The following is a 15,369-nucleotide window of genomic DNA, read 5'->3' as shown; positions in this document are numbered from 1 at the left end:
GTAGCCTCAGTTTTTCCATATTTTTATTTTTTACTTTGTGAGCTATAACAAAGGACAACGTCTAGTGTCCTATGTCCTAAAGCTTAGCTACAGTTCAGCCTTATTTATGTGCCTGTCTGTGGCTCAGTGTTTCAATTATATGGATATATGATGAGTGTTTACCTTCACTCCTTCCATAATATTTACCTGTTTAGATAGTACAGGCAAATGGCAACAGATCTCTGAAGATACATTGTTGTGGATTCCAGTCAAGAGTGATGGATTGCTTATCAGATATTGCAAGTGTGTTGATTCATTTCCTTGTGAGGTATATCAAAATATTTATGAAACATTCCAGAAACTGTTACTGTAAAGATATGATAATGAGAGGACTGGAAGAGGACAAGTGACAAGTGAAGTGTCCCAATGTTAAGATGATAGACTCAAAACTGAGAAAAGTTGGGCTGAAATATCAAATTTTCAATTTATGTCAAGGTGTTGGAGTCTCTTTGCCAAAAAATCAAAATAAATTTGAACTTGTTCATCAAAGTTTAAGAAATGTATTAACAAAGAAAGATGACCTCCTCATACCATACAAGAAATTGAAAATGCACAAAGTATTTCTATATATGTGTTATGCTTAACAGTGGATCATTTGTATCAGGCATATGGAACTCTTTCTGCCAGAGTTAATATTTCCAGAACTGCTCTTTCATCCAGAACAATAGCCCATTCTCAATAGAAAAAGATTCCCATTGATTTGGATATCCCACTAGTGGTCTCTAATACGACTTTATTAGGAACCCAGTTTTTAGGAACAATCCTATTTTACTGAGAGTAAAGGGACATTTGCCATAATATGGACAGTGTTTTTTATTTTTTTATTTTTTTTATTATAACATAAAGATTTTGAAAAAACTCCTTATCGGCATGAAGGCAGCAGTAGATCTACAATTACAAACAAAAAAATTCTAATTTCTTCTTCCTGATTATTTACCATACTGTTGCTTTGGATTATTGGATATTTTCTCATGTAGACCTTGAAAAGTTTGTATATGCTTTCCTCATTTCTCTGGAAGGAGAAACACCTGTTTCAAAGCATGAGAGCCATGGGTTTTTTAATTGTATCTGTAGAGCAACTATTGTTTTTTTATGCCTCAAGATAAATGGCACTTCCTTAAGTGAGGTTGCATCTCCTTGTTAGACCATGAGACTCCTGAACAGCAACTTTCTAAGATATTGCCCTGTCACTGTAAGACTGCTCAATACCCTGTTATGGAATGTGGCAGTATGGAAGATAAGGATGAAAGAGGTCTAGAAGAAAAGGCAAAACACAAGGGTATAACAAAAAGTTAGATATATGACAAAAAGAGTATCTGGATGCTGAGAACAATTAATGCTTTCATACTGGCTTTTGATAGCCCATGGTTTTTGTGAGTACTGCTTGAGTGTTTGTAATCCCCACCAGATCATAGTAAAGGAAGGCATTTAAGAGATTCAGAGGGGGGGGGGGGGGGGCTGCTAGATTTTTTACTGGTAGATTTGGTCAACACACAGAATCCCTGCAGGGAAGTCAATGTTCTTTTTGAGAAATGATATTGAGAAAATTTAGAGAACCAGCATTTTAAGTAGACTGCAGAATGATCCTGCTCCTGCAAATGTACATTTCATGTAAGGACCATGAACATATGATAAGAGAGGTCAGGGGCTGTACATAGGCATAAACACAATAATTTTTCAAATTTTTTTGAAGGCATGGTGTCTGTTCCTTCAAAAGAACAGATACCATGCAGATTCTGTAGCTGTTAAACACTGTACGCAAATTGAAGGGGGATGATGACTATCAGCTGCAGTGGGACATTATGCGGAATCAGCGGCTATGAGTGAAAACTTGTACTGGACTGGGATTCGAACTCCTGTTCACTACTTAGAGATTCCCACAGGAGGACAGATGTATTGGTGCATTTGCACTGAAGAAAGTAGATCAATTGCCCAGCCAGGCTTATGAATTATTTGAATGCGTGGTCTCTGTTCCTTTGAAAGCACAGACACCACGCAGCTCCTGAAGCTGTGAAGCCCTATATGCAAATTGAAAAGGAGTGACTGCTATCAGCTACAGTGGGACATAATGCAGAATCAGTGGCTAAGAGTGAAAATGTGTACCAGATCGTGATTCAATCCTTGGATCTCCTGCTTACTAGGCAGGTGCAGTAACCATTGTCCCATCCGGGACACAGCATTATCGCAACTGCACGGATTATCTCGGTACCCCTCATGGCCAATCCACACTCCCACCAAGTGCACTCAAATGCAACAGTACGTCCAACCTCCTGTGGGAATCTCTAAGTACTGAACAGGAGTATAATGGACAGGGATGGCAGATAGGTGGTCTTTGGTGGGAGTGTGGCTTGGCCGTGTGGCGTACTGAGATAGTCCGTGCAGTTGTGATAATGCTGTGTCCCAGATAGTGCCTTGGTTACTGCACACGCCTAGTAAGCAGGAGATCCTGGGTTCGAATCTTGCTCCAGTACACATTTTCGCTCATCACCACTGATTCCTCATAATGTCTCACTGCAGCTGATAGCAGTCATCCTCCTTCAATTTGCAGATAGTGTTTCACAACTGCGTAATATGCATGGTGTCTGTTCTTTCAAAGCATTATATGTGTTGAATTCAAATAATTCAAAGCTTGGCTGGACAATTGATCCACTTTCTTCAGTGTGAATGCACCAATACTTCCGACCTCCTGTGGGAATCTCTAAGTAGTGAACAGGAGTATAATGGACAGGGACTGTGGATAGGTTGTGTTCAGTGGGAGTGTGGATCAACCGTGAGGCATACCAAGATAGACTGTGCAGTTGTGATAACGATGTGTCCCAGATGGCGCAGTGGTTACTGCAAAGTAGATCATGGGTTTTAATCGTGGTCTGGTACACATTTTCGCTCATCGACACTGATTCCACATAATTTCCCTCTGCAGCTGATAGCGGCCATCCCACTTTAATTTGCATATAGTAATTCTCTTGCTGTATTTGTCAGTGGAACAGAAAGGAAAATGACTAGTACTAGTAAAACATACCCTCCGCCATGCACTGTTTGATGGTTTGCAGAGTATGTACATATATGGAAATGTAAACTGAAGGTATGATTGTACTCACATGAACTTGAAGCCCCAGAAATAGTATCTGATGCTGCATCTTACATGTCGGCAGTTTAACCACATGGCTGTAGCATCTATTAACAAGCCAATATGCGAGAAGTGGGTGAAGGAGGGAGGAGAGTGGAGAAATTACTTCTTAATCAAATTTTAAATGTTTTTTCATCTGCTTTGACTCTTTCATCCCTCTTTAAAGTTTGATTGGATAGTATTAAACAAGTAGTAATGTGATCTAAGAGCAAATACTTTCCATTTAGCCACTTTGACTTCCAAAGCCTTCATCCTAGCCTTCAATGACAGCTGGGTGTACATAAAAGCTCTTGAAATGTCTATTTTGTGGGCCAAAAAATTCTTACCTGTCTCTGTACAAAGTAAAGCGAAAACTAGAAGAAGTGGATTTTGAGTTTCTCCCAGCATGTTCATGTACAGAGACCATATATAGGCATCCACAAAATATAATTCTGCTCCCATGATCACTTCTTGATATCAGTTTGCACCATACCCACTCATGTGCGAAAGAACTTGCCCCCCTTCTAACAGCCGTGTACCGCAAGTCTCTAGAGGAACGGAGGGTTCCAAATGATTGGAAAAGAGCACAGATAGTCCCAGTCTTCAAGAAGGGTCGTCGAGCAGATGCGCAAAACTATAGACCTATATCTCTGACGTCGATCTGTTGTAGAATTTTAGAACATGTTTTTTGCTCGAGTATCATGTCGTTTTTGGAAACCCAGAATCTACTATGTAGGAATCAACATGGATTCCGGAAACAGCGATCGTGTGAGACCCAACTTGCTTTATTTGTTCATGAGACCCAGAAAATATTAGATACAGGCTCCCAGGTAGATGCTATTTTTCTTGACTTCTGGAAGGCGTTCGATACAGTTCCGCACTGTCGCCTGATAAACAAAGTAAGAGCCTATGGAATATCAGACCAGCTGTGTGGCTGGATTGAAGAGTTTTTAGCAAACAGAACACAGCATGTTGTTATCAATGGAGAGACGTCTACAGACGTTAAAGTAACCTCTGGCGTGCCACAGGGGAGTGTTATGGGACCATTGCTTTTCACAATATATATAAATGACCTGGTAGATAGTGTTGGAAGTTCCATGCGGCTTTTCGCGGATGATGCTGTAGTATACAGAGAAGTTGCAGCATTAGAAAATTGTAGCGAAATGCAGGAAGATCTGCAGCAGATAGGCACTTGGTGCAGGGAGTGGCAACTGACCCTTAACATAGACAAATGTAATGTATTGCGAATACATAGAAAGAAGGATCCTTTATTGTATGATTATATGATAGCGGAGCAAAGACTGGTAGCAGTTACTTCTGTAAAATATCTGGGAGTATGCGTGCGGAACGATTTGAAGTGGAATGATCATATAAAATTAATTGTTGGTAAGGCGGGTACCAGGTTGAGATTCATTGGGAGAGTGCTTAGAAAATGTAGTCCATCAACAAAGGAGGTGGCTTACAAAACACTCGTTCGACCTATACTTGAGTATTGCTCATCAGTGTGGGATCCGTACCAGATCGGTTTGACGGAGGAGATAGAGAAGATCCAAAGAAGAGCGGCGCGTTTCGTCACAGGGTTATTTGGTAACCGTGATAGCGTTACGGAGATGTTTAATAAACTCAAGTGGCAGACTCTGCAAGAGAGGCGCTCTGCATCGCGGTGTAGCTTGCTCGCCAGGTTTCGAGAGGGTGGGTTTCTGGATGAGGTATCGAATATTTTTCTTCCCCCTACTTATACCTCCCGAGGAGATCACGAATGTAAAATTAGAGAGATTAGAGCGTGCACGGAGGCTTTCAGACAGTCGTTCTTCCCGCGAACCATATGCGACTGGAACAGGAAAGGGAGGTAATGACAGTGGCACGTAAAGTGCCCTCCGCCACACACCGTTGGGTGGCTTGCGGAGTATAAATGTAAATGTAAATGTTCAGTTACATTCTTTATATATAGGAAGTGATGCTTATAATCTGTTAATATTTCTAAATATGTTATTCCACACATTTGTTTCTGTGCTTCAGCTCCACATACTAGAGACTGGTCTTGCACTTCATGGGCAGCTTGCCCCTCCGGGTGTGCAACCACTTCACCGTAGACTGTTGGAGAGGCTGTCACAGTTACGTCAAGGACTGAGAGAGCTAGTTGCTATTCGCTCATCAAGAGGACATTCTTGTACAGACTCAACCTCCTGTGGCAGTATTCTAAGGTATCACTGCATGGTGTTAAATGATTATTTATGCTTTCACATCTCCTCAGATGTTTGTTCAAACTGCTTGAAGGTAAATCCACTATTTAATCCAGATATCACAACTTAAGTGTAGTGTGATAAATGACAATCCTAAATTTAATATCAGCAGTGTATGATCAAAGACAACCACTCACTTTTAGCTAATGGTAAATTCTGATGAATGCTTTTTTCACTTTGATTACTTTACTTAATATGGAAATAATTTTTCAGGATAAAAAAATACATAATATTATTTATTATTCACAATAGAACACAATACTTACCTCTTATAGACAACAATCACAAGGGTGAAGTGAGCTGTGGATTTTATAAATGAAATAGCATGACATAAATTGAGACATACTCAGGATTGTTGCCAGAAAGAGATGTAAATTGAATATACATTGTTTCTGTTAAAGAATGTCTGATAACTTCTCAGACTATGTACTTGTACATTACTTTTGCATGGGTACTTGTACATTACTGTTGCATGGATTTAGGTGATTTGTTGAGACAGTGTGTGTCTCAGGAAGTTACAGTGGATGGTCTTGACTGAACCTTCTCCATCAGATAGGGACATAGCATACTTTTTTAGACAGTCACTAAGCCCCTCCTAACTTTTGAGAGACACTTCCAGAAAATGGGACCGTTCAACAAAGAGGTTTTTTCCATGAAACTTTAAGGTTGGAAACTTTTTTCTCAACCTCTATTCTTGGAATAGTGCATATCAGTGGTTGCCTTTCCTTTTACCCTTGACAGCTGACAGCTTATGATGCTATTTTCCTTTGTGACTGTATGAATGTACAACACACAGTGTTTTTAAGTATGACCTTGAGCAAAGTGTTGTTTCTGCCCATCGTCATGGCCCCTTTGGGAGCTTCATTCTTCCTCTTTGAAGCACTAAAGATAAATGGTATCTCTTTCCTTCTAACAAAACTAGAAGAACCCAAATTCACATCACTGCAAATCTATAGATTTGCGGGTCCTGTACATGTTTAGCTTTTTAGTCAGTTCTTACAATAACTTGTGGTTTAAAAATTTGATAATCAATTGCAGCATGCCTCTACCACCCCTTCCTATGGAGAAGAAGATGCTCATGCAGCCCAATGAAAGTCGCAGTAATCGTTCCTCTACTTCCAGTGGAGGACCATATAACCACTTTGCTCTTATGGATGATCAGGTGACAGATGATGAAGATATATATAGCAAGCCAGTGGTGAGTCTTATAGTGCATGATTGTAGAACATATTCAGCATGATGTGCCTGATGGTTGGTGATGGTATTTCAAGAAGGGGAACGGATAATCTATTTTTCATTGGGACAAAGATATGTCCTCAGTCAGAGATGACATATGAAACAAAGTATCACACCTTCTGAAACATATGTATTTCTGCTTAACTTGATTGAAATTATCTTTTAGAAATTCTGAGATATCTATAAAAACAGCAAGCTTTGTGAAATTTCTATTTCCATCTACAACTACAATTTACACACTACAAGTCACTTTACTGTGTATGTGGGAGGTACATCATGTACCACTATATATATTCCTCACCACTCTGTTATTAAATTCCACCTACCAAATAATGTGACTGATCATCTCAGTACTTTTTCATAATTCTGAAAGACTGTTGTAGGCAAAGTAGCAGGGCCAAAAGGTTATGAAATTTTTTACTTTTGAAATGCAAATTATCAAGGTTTGCTGTGCCAGTCTAGTATTATAAAATCTAGAGGACAATTTTCACTTTGCATCCCTCCCACCAATCCACATCTTGACATCTTGAAAACCCACCCAGTGATCTTCCTTAAATCAAAATTGGAGCATGATCTTATCTTGCACATAAGTTCATTAACGTGCAAATGTTTCTGGGTAAAAAGACTAACCTGCCAGAAGGTATTAAGCAGTTGTCATGAAAATATTATTTTGGAGGGGACAAAGTCACAGATGCAGTCTGCTCTCATTTATAAGTTTTTAGTGTTCACATTAAGATGTTTTTAGTTTTGGAAGAAAGCTGTTCTGGTGTATTTCATATGTGTTCCATTCATAATTAGATACACCTGTAATAACCCTTTGTAAACTGATCCTTACCTTATGTCAGTTTTGTGCCCTCTTAATTATTCTGTAAACTATTTTGTCATAGCTTAGCTATGTATGAACATAACTAATTTTCAGAATATTTTTATTGTAAAAGCAAGAGTGCAAATTGGTGAATTTATTGGTATGAAAACAGTAATGGGTCATTGTCTGAAACATAATAAAACTTTGGTGCACATTTTAATGAGGGATGTTTTATTTTGATACTAAATGTATTTTATTCAAAACTGAAACTAACATCATCATCTCAATTTCTAGGAAATGAATGAGAGCCATGTGCCACCACCACCTCCACCCCCACCTCCGCCACCACCAATACCAATGCGTGAGTCACGACCACGTTCAGCTGGCTACAGCCTGACAGATATGGGACGTATAACAGTTCGAGGAACTCTTGAATATTCATCACTGCCACCTGTAAGCCTAAACAGGTAAAACGGGAATGTGTTCATGTGTATCTTCATTTCTCTTCCAGGTTAAAACAATAAGATAGGGGAGCTATAAGCTTAGTATTGTGTCCTTAAATTTTCATAAACAAAGCAAAAAATGGAAATAATTTTTTAATAATAAAGAACTCTTTGAATATTATAAGTGCATAATGTCTTAAGGAGAACAACAAAACTTAATAAAACATCTTCCAAAGAGAACTTTCCAAAACATTGAAGCACAGATGCTAACTTTTTTAATAAAATACAACAGAATCATGTAACTTTTATAGAGACAATTTAAAAAAAAAAAACTTACCTTCCTATTACTGCAGTCATGCTACACTATGTTAATATGAGTGTAAACAAGCTCAGTTGCTATTTGTACTCCGGAACTTTGAAAGTCACTGTTCTAGAGTCTGTGGATAAGGGATCAGCCTTGTCAGTTATCAATCCAAGCATCTTAAGATCCAATTACTTACCTGGATACTCCATTCTTAGTCTTCTGGGTTTCTTCCACTGTTGGATACCTAGATATCTCCTGTTTCGGTAGCAATTGTTGTCTTAGAGAATGATTTCATGTTACTGTGGAAATTGTTTTGTGTTAATATCCTGTATGTTATCCCAATACTCTAAGTGATCATGGTGTCATGTAGAGGACCAAAATCTCTTTGCATGCTTGAAAAAATATGCAGTTACATGAAAAGCTTACAGTCACTTATGTATTATACAGTTCCAATGACATTTTGCGCATCTAATATGCCTCTAGTCCCTCTTCTTCTAAGTGTACAATGAGACTTAATTTCAGCATAAAATAGGGACTTACTTGCAAAGTGAAATGATTGCTACTGATTTAAACCCATGCAAACTTTTGTCATATTATGCTAAATAAATGGTATACATACTTGGTCATCTTGCACACAGGCCACCTTCATGAAAGCATTTGTGAACTATATGTGCAGATACAGGTTAATCAGCACTCACCATGTCACTGTGCCGACAGAGAATACATTTTCAACCATCAAACTCAGAACTTTTGTATGGCCAACAATAGCATGGAAGAGCAGTTGATGTCCTCTAATCTTCAGGAAAAAGAAGTTCTTTAATTATGACTTAAAGAGAGAAAAATGAGAAAGACGAATGTGCTGAGTACAGTACATCCAAGGACACATCACTCAGTATTCCAGATTTGGAATAAAAAAAAAAAAAAAAAAAAAAAAAAAAAATGTAATTAGAGTACTATAAAAGACAAGATTTAACTTATATGAATTAATACCACCATGAAAGGGAACAGAATGATATTTGGCTAGAGAACTGCAGTCATGAGTTTGTGGTGAACATCTTGATATTCCCATTCCGACTGCAATTATAATTGATCATGTCATTGGATCAAAATGGGAATACATGGGAAAAATGTGTTCCAGAGCCCCATGTTCAACAGTGTGCACCGAGGTGTATACTCCAAAACATTTGTGTCTGCACCAGAATTGTACTTTGTCATCATATCTGCCGCAGTTTGCTGCCTATCCTTCTTTACAGACTGAGGAAGTGTCCGAACTCCTGTTCGGTAATGAGGTGTGAATGTCCAACACCTTGTAGCGTACTCACCGTTTCACCATCCTTCAGCCACTTTCCGTAGGTACTCACAACAATGGCACATGAACAGCCAACCAGCTTTGTATTTCCAACATGATTGCAACACCAACATGTGGCGTTCATTCTAACAGTGTGCAGTTGTCATAGTATTTTGACTTATTTTTCTGATTATATTTACATGCTAACTTCCCCCTCTCAGATAGTAGCTTACTTCCTCCCTCATTTCCCTGGTGTTACTATGTGATTGTTATTTCATAAAAACACAGGAGAGAAACCTTAGGTCCTAATACGTTGTTTGAGGAAGAATAAATTAACCTGTCTACTTGTCAAGGAAGTAAGGACCTTTTCTCTATTTGACATGTATTTGGCTTTGCAAGTGCTGCACCCACCTGCTCCTCTGTTCCCTCTTGTCTTTTGTTTCCTTTCTGTATGTTTGGTAGGGTATTGTACTATAAAGAGACAAACAAGAGCACTGCCACATTGAACCAAAGTTCTTCTTCCACATACAAGTGAACAACAGTTGAAAACACAGACACGAACAGAGAAACAATCCAGGTATTGATACAAGCAGCTGCTGGCAATAAGTATGAACACAGTATGAGAACAAGTAAGTGCCTGCTGCATTGCACTTACAAAGAAAAGGGCTCCGGTAGACTGCACTGTGGATACGGTGCTGTTTGCAGAACTCAGATGGCCCACCACTGGCAGCCTCTGTTGGCTGGCCTGTGTGGACGCCATTGGTGGAATATTTGAAGTGCAGCATGGCAGTGGTGGCTTGGTGTCACTGCACGTCTCCATGTATTATATACAGTGTTATAGCCCCCCCCTCCCTCCCCTTGGGGAAAGGACATTACAGTGATGTAGGCATCGGGGCAACTGTTGAAACGTTCATGGCCTCTGGAGCGAATGCCGCAGGTGATGAACATAGTGGCAGAAGAAGATTTTGGGCCAGAATCAATGATTAAGGGTAAAAGGGGTGTAGGGGTGTGGCTGTGGACATTGCAAGGTAGCGGTCCGCCCCCCCCCCCCCCCCCCCACTCCAAAGTACCAGAAGAGAGGATCGGTGACAAGGGCCCTGGTAGCATCTGGTCCCTCGATGTGGTGGGACTATGCTGGCAGTGAAGGCACCAGATGCGCTTGGTTGGGGGTGCCATTGTTGGAGGACCTAAAGGTGTCAGTCCAGCTGGAGGCAGGTTTGCCGGTGGCAGGGTAGCATCATGGGAAAACCTAGCAGCTGGTGCAGGACGTGCCAGGGTGCTGGACCCTGCAGCAAATTCAGGAGATGGCAACATCCACATGGAGATTAGGTCCACCCTTGCAGTAGGGATGCCCTGCAAGGCTGGAACAGGTGCTGAGGGAGGAGGGGGAGGCAGAGGCGGCAATGGCAGAACTGCAGCCCTTGCTGTGGTGGGGGGTGCAGCTGGTCATGGTGGTGCACCACCAGCTGAAAACTGGTGTGCACCATACAGAGGCAGTGGTCTCAGCAGCTGTGGAGCGTGGCAAGAATCCACGTTGGTCGGTGGTCAAACCCCCAAGCACATACTTCGGAGCCATGATTGAACTGTGATGAGGACCATGCTTATGGGCATGAGATAGCGTGAACCAATTCAGTAGAGTGCATGGCTGGCAACCATGGAGTGTCTTGGCTGGACTCCAATCTCCCATTGGTGTAAACGTGCAGAAATTCGAGAAGCATTCAAGGCACTGTCCATGGGACGAGTCCGTAAAGTAGTTCTAAATTTGAACTTTGAACATTCGGATGAGATGTTCCACCCAGCCATTAGACTGGGGGTGAAAAGGGGAAGCAGTCATGTGGTGACTGCCTTGATGGGTGCAGATATCAGAGATGACCTGAGACACAAGCTGTGGACCATTATCGACAGTAAGTGTATAGGGCAGTGCTTCATAGATAAAATTTTGGAGAGTGCATGAATTGTAGATATGGCTTGCATCAAAGGACAGGGGATAATTTATCGAAATTAAGAGAAAGCTTTGACTACCAACAACCAGTAAGAATTTAGTAAGAGTCCCAGGAACTCAATATGGATGCATTCCCATGGACGTTGCAATGCGGTTCACGAAGAGAGCATCACCCATGGTGCCACCTGTTGGGTAGCACACTGAGAGCAGGCTGCAACAAGGTGTGCAGTGTCACTATCGATACTGGGACAAAACATATGCAGACAGGCCAATTACTTGGTATGCGAGACCTCCCAGTGTCCCTGATATAGGAGCTGAAGCACATCCTGTCTTAGAGGCAGCTCGGGTCACAGCCCTAGGTGACTGACAGAGGGCAAAATAGTTACACAAAGGATCAGAAGCTCTGCCCGGAGGCCTGTACGGCCTACCTTGCTGAATGATCTGAAACAGTTGGTGCAAAATCATGTTGGCAGCAATGGCAGCTGTGATCTGGGAGCCTGTAATAGCAAATCCTTCCACTGTAAGTTGAGTCCCAACACCTAAGTGAAAACAGAGGAGTTCTTTCTGATCAAAAATAGGAACTGCCCAATTGGAAGCTGAGACAGAGCATGAGTGTTGGCATACTGCACAGTAGGCCAAAAATTTATTTCATAGTTGTAGTGAGACAGAAACTAGGCCCAGTGCTGGAGATGATGTGGTGCTTTGTCAGGCAATGAAGCAGAAGGATTAAACAATGAAACCAAGGGCTTTTGGTCAGTAATGATGTGGGACTTAGACTTGTACAAGAACACATGAAAGTTTTTGAGGGCATACATGATAGCAGCACTTCCTTTTCAACTAGGAAGTAGTGCTGCTGTGCAGAGTTGAGTGTTTTTGATGGATAAGTTGTCAGAAGTTTGGAACCCTCCTCATATCGATGAGTGAGAATGGCCCTGAGCCCATACTGCAAGGTGACCATAGCCAAAACCCAGTGGTCACCAGAATGGAAAGTAGCCAAACAAGAAGCAGAATGTAATTTAGATTTGAAATCATGTGTAATAGATTTTTGGCAGTAAGCAGTTTCACCTAAAATTGGTTGGAGGTCTTTCACATTTGTAGGGTGAGGCAGAGCTGTGGCCACAGTGACTGATGAAGTGAAGGCTTAACACCATACTGAGAAACCTCAAACCTCATATACACAATGGATGACTGAAAAAAGTGTGACTTGACCAAGTTCATTTCAACCCTGTAGTATGTAAGACTGTGAACAAGGTGCATAAGTTATGTAAATGCTCTTCCACGGATGCATTGATCCATCATGATGGTGTTATCAAGATAGTTGATGCATCCCAGAACACAAATTATTAGCTCTTCCAAAAAACATAGAAAAATTACTTGGGTGCTAGCTACACCAAACAGGAGGTACTAATATTGGTATACCCAAAGGCTGTGTTAATCACAAGGAGCCATTTAGAATCCTTATCCAGTGGAATCTGTAAATAGGCTTCAGATAAATCAGTTTTGGAGAAAAACTGGCCCCTGGTGAATTTAGCCAATAACTTGTCTGGAAAGGGTAAAACGTAGGTGTCATTGATAGGCTGTACATTAACTGAAAATTTAAAGTCATCGCAGAGGCAAAGCTAATCAGTTGCTGCAATGACCTGTGCATTTATGGTGTTAATTCGATGACAACATACACATATCATCAAACAAAAGTGATGCAGGTTCCTGGAGTGGGGTGAAATGGCTGAACTGGTAGAGCTGAGGAAAAGCCTTACATATGTTTAAATCAGTGACTCCAAAAGTGAGGAAGTGTTGCCGAAGCTACTTCTTGTAAGCCTCCCAGTCTTCATCGCATTGTCATCAGGGGGAAATGGCAGAGGATATGCTAATGGTGTGGAAGCCTGCATAGTCAGTGTGGCTGACAAGTTCGTGATAGCAACTGTAAGAGCCTGCTGCTGCTTCAGGAGAGATTGGAGCTCTGCCTCTTTGGATGGAAGATCCAAAGGAACCAGCAAATAGACTGAGCACATGGAAGTGAACACCAGACTTGTCACCAATTGGATCATACTGTAAGACACAACAGCACAGCCAGGGCGAACAAAAGTTTATTATCCTTCCATATACAAGCAAACAACAGTTGAGGGCATAGGAACAATCCAGGTACTGACACAAGCAGTTGCTGACAATAAGCATGAACATAATATGAGAGCAAGAACCTGCTGGAATGCACTTACAAAGAGGAGGGCTCCAGTAGATGGCAGAGCAAATGCCATGCCATGTACACAAGTCATGAGTCCCAGCACAGGTGGCCCCTGGTGGCTAGTCCATGCAGATGCTATTGGCGGAAAATTCGAACTGTAGAACTGTAGCATGCCAGCAGCCTGATGACATGGTGAGTATCCAAGTATTACATACAGGGCTATAGCAAGTAGCACAAGTGTTAACAGAGTTTTTAGGTAGATAAAGACTAAAATAATTACTTGATCCAACAATTATAAGGAAATTGAAAAAGGCGATTATTTACAGTTGTTCATCATAAGATCATAATGAAGTAGACAACAGTGACTTACAAATGTAAATTTCCTCTTGAGAATATAGAACTGTTTTGGGAACAACTTTTCTTTTTGATAATTCAATATTTTAAAATAAATCTTTGCTATCAACATTAATTAACAATATCAGTAAGTTTTGTTTAGGAGTGTCTTTAAGATTATTATCACCCATGTGTAGCTCACAATTATCTTTTCATGTTTGTAGAGATTCTACAGAAGGTGACACAGTTTCTACAATGCCAAGACCCCCCAAACCAACGCATCAAAGATCACTCAGTAAACTACTCTCATGTCCTGCTCCAGCTAGCTACAACAGTTCTGAGAACAGCAATGGCAGTCAGCTTCGGAATTCATGGTCAGAGGCAACTACAGATGAGGCACCACCTCTACCTCCAAGAGGACAAAGTTAGTACTTCATTTCTAACCACTTGTTGAAAATCATTTAAAATTAGGTACAGTTTTTCCTTTATAGTGACTTGTTTTTAATTATAATTTCTGAAGAGTGCTTAAATAGTATTTGTGTCTGAAGAGCCAAGAAATAAAACATTCTTTGCTTGTGACCCACCATTGTAGCATTATGCAGTACTATTCTCATCATGTCCTTGATTTTGAAATAGAATATTTCAGTTTAAGGTCTGAGAACCCAGATCTCGGAGACTCACATATCTGTAAACTAATGAGAGTTTTATAAATGTGTCTATCATCCTCTTCTCTGTCACAAAACCACCTTTATTCTTCATACATAAATTCTGTCCTTTTTTCATCCTGATTGTAATGTTTCTTCTCAAACACAAACCATAAGTGTTTTGCTTTGGTATTTATGTGAGATTTTTGTTCTTTGTATTACTATGCTCATGATGCCCTGTTCTATTTTGAGTGATTGAAACCACTCATGTTTAGATGTAATTTAGTGTGTGGTATGCAAGTTATAGAATGACTAAGATTTCTGTTCAGCATGTATTCAGCCAGTATGCCTGGAATGAATGGTTCTGATTTCTCTACATTTCCATCATAATCTGATTGGGCACGATTCATGTGATTCAAGAACTGATGCAATGCAGTGTTGCCATTGCTGTCAGGTTAAAAAAGCTTAATGTAGCCTAGACATTTTACTGGTTCATGCAGAGCAGTTTATTCTAAAGTCCATTCTTAAAAATACTCTGCAAATGGGTTTTTCTATGGCTAGCAGTTATGATGGACCCGTGCTATGTACTGTGTCACTTAATACTATACATAATGATCAGAAAATATGTTGCTATGAAGCTGTAGTGAGGTAGTCTGATTATTTCTGTGTCTCTTCCTTTGGTACCATCACAGACAGAAAAAGTACATTAAGGGTCACCATTCCATTGTTTGAATCCAGATCTGTCACAAGAGTTCTCAGGCTCTTGACAAAAGTGATGGCTTTCATGATGTGTTTTCCTCTGTG

General features: G+C 40.5%; 1 protein-coding gene across 1 annotated transcript in view; it reads left to right on the top strand.

Moving 5' to 3' along the window:
• LOC126470030 (dedicator of cytokinesis protein 3) overlaps positions 1-15,369 on the top strand; it is a 1,043,796-nt gene that overhangs the window by 1,009,442 nt on the left and 18,985 nt on the right. The window contains exons 32-35 of the mRNA XM_050097517.1: positions 5,165-5,349; positions 6,427-6,586; positions 7,724-7,896; positions 14,146-14,345. Coding sequence (XP_049953474.1) covers positions 5,165-5,349; positions 6,427-6,586; positions 7,724-7,896; positions 14,146-14,345 — 718 coding nt within the window. The remainder of the gene's footprint in view (positions 1-5,164; positions 5,350-6,426; positions 6,587-7,723; positions 7,897-14,145; positions 14,346-15,369) is intronic.

This window comes from Schistocerca serialis, chromosome 3 (assembly GCF_023864345.2).
Source record: "Schistocerca serialis cubense isolate TAMUIC-IGC-003099 chromosome 3, iqSchSeri2.2, whole genome shotgun sequence".
Lineage (NCBI taxonomy): Eukaryota > Metazoa > Arthropoda > Insecta > Orthoptera > Acrididae > Schistocerca > Schistocerca serialis.
The sequence above is the reverse complement of the archived record's forward strand: the minus strand, read 5'-3'. Positions and strand labels throughout refer to the sequence as shown.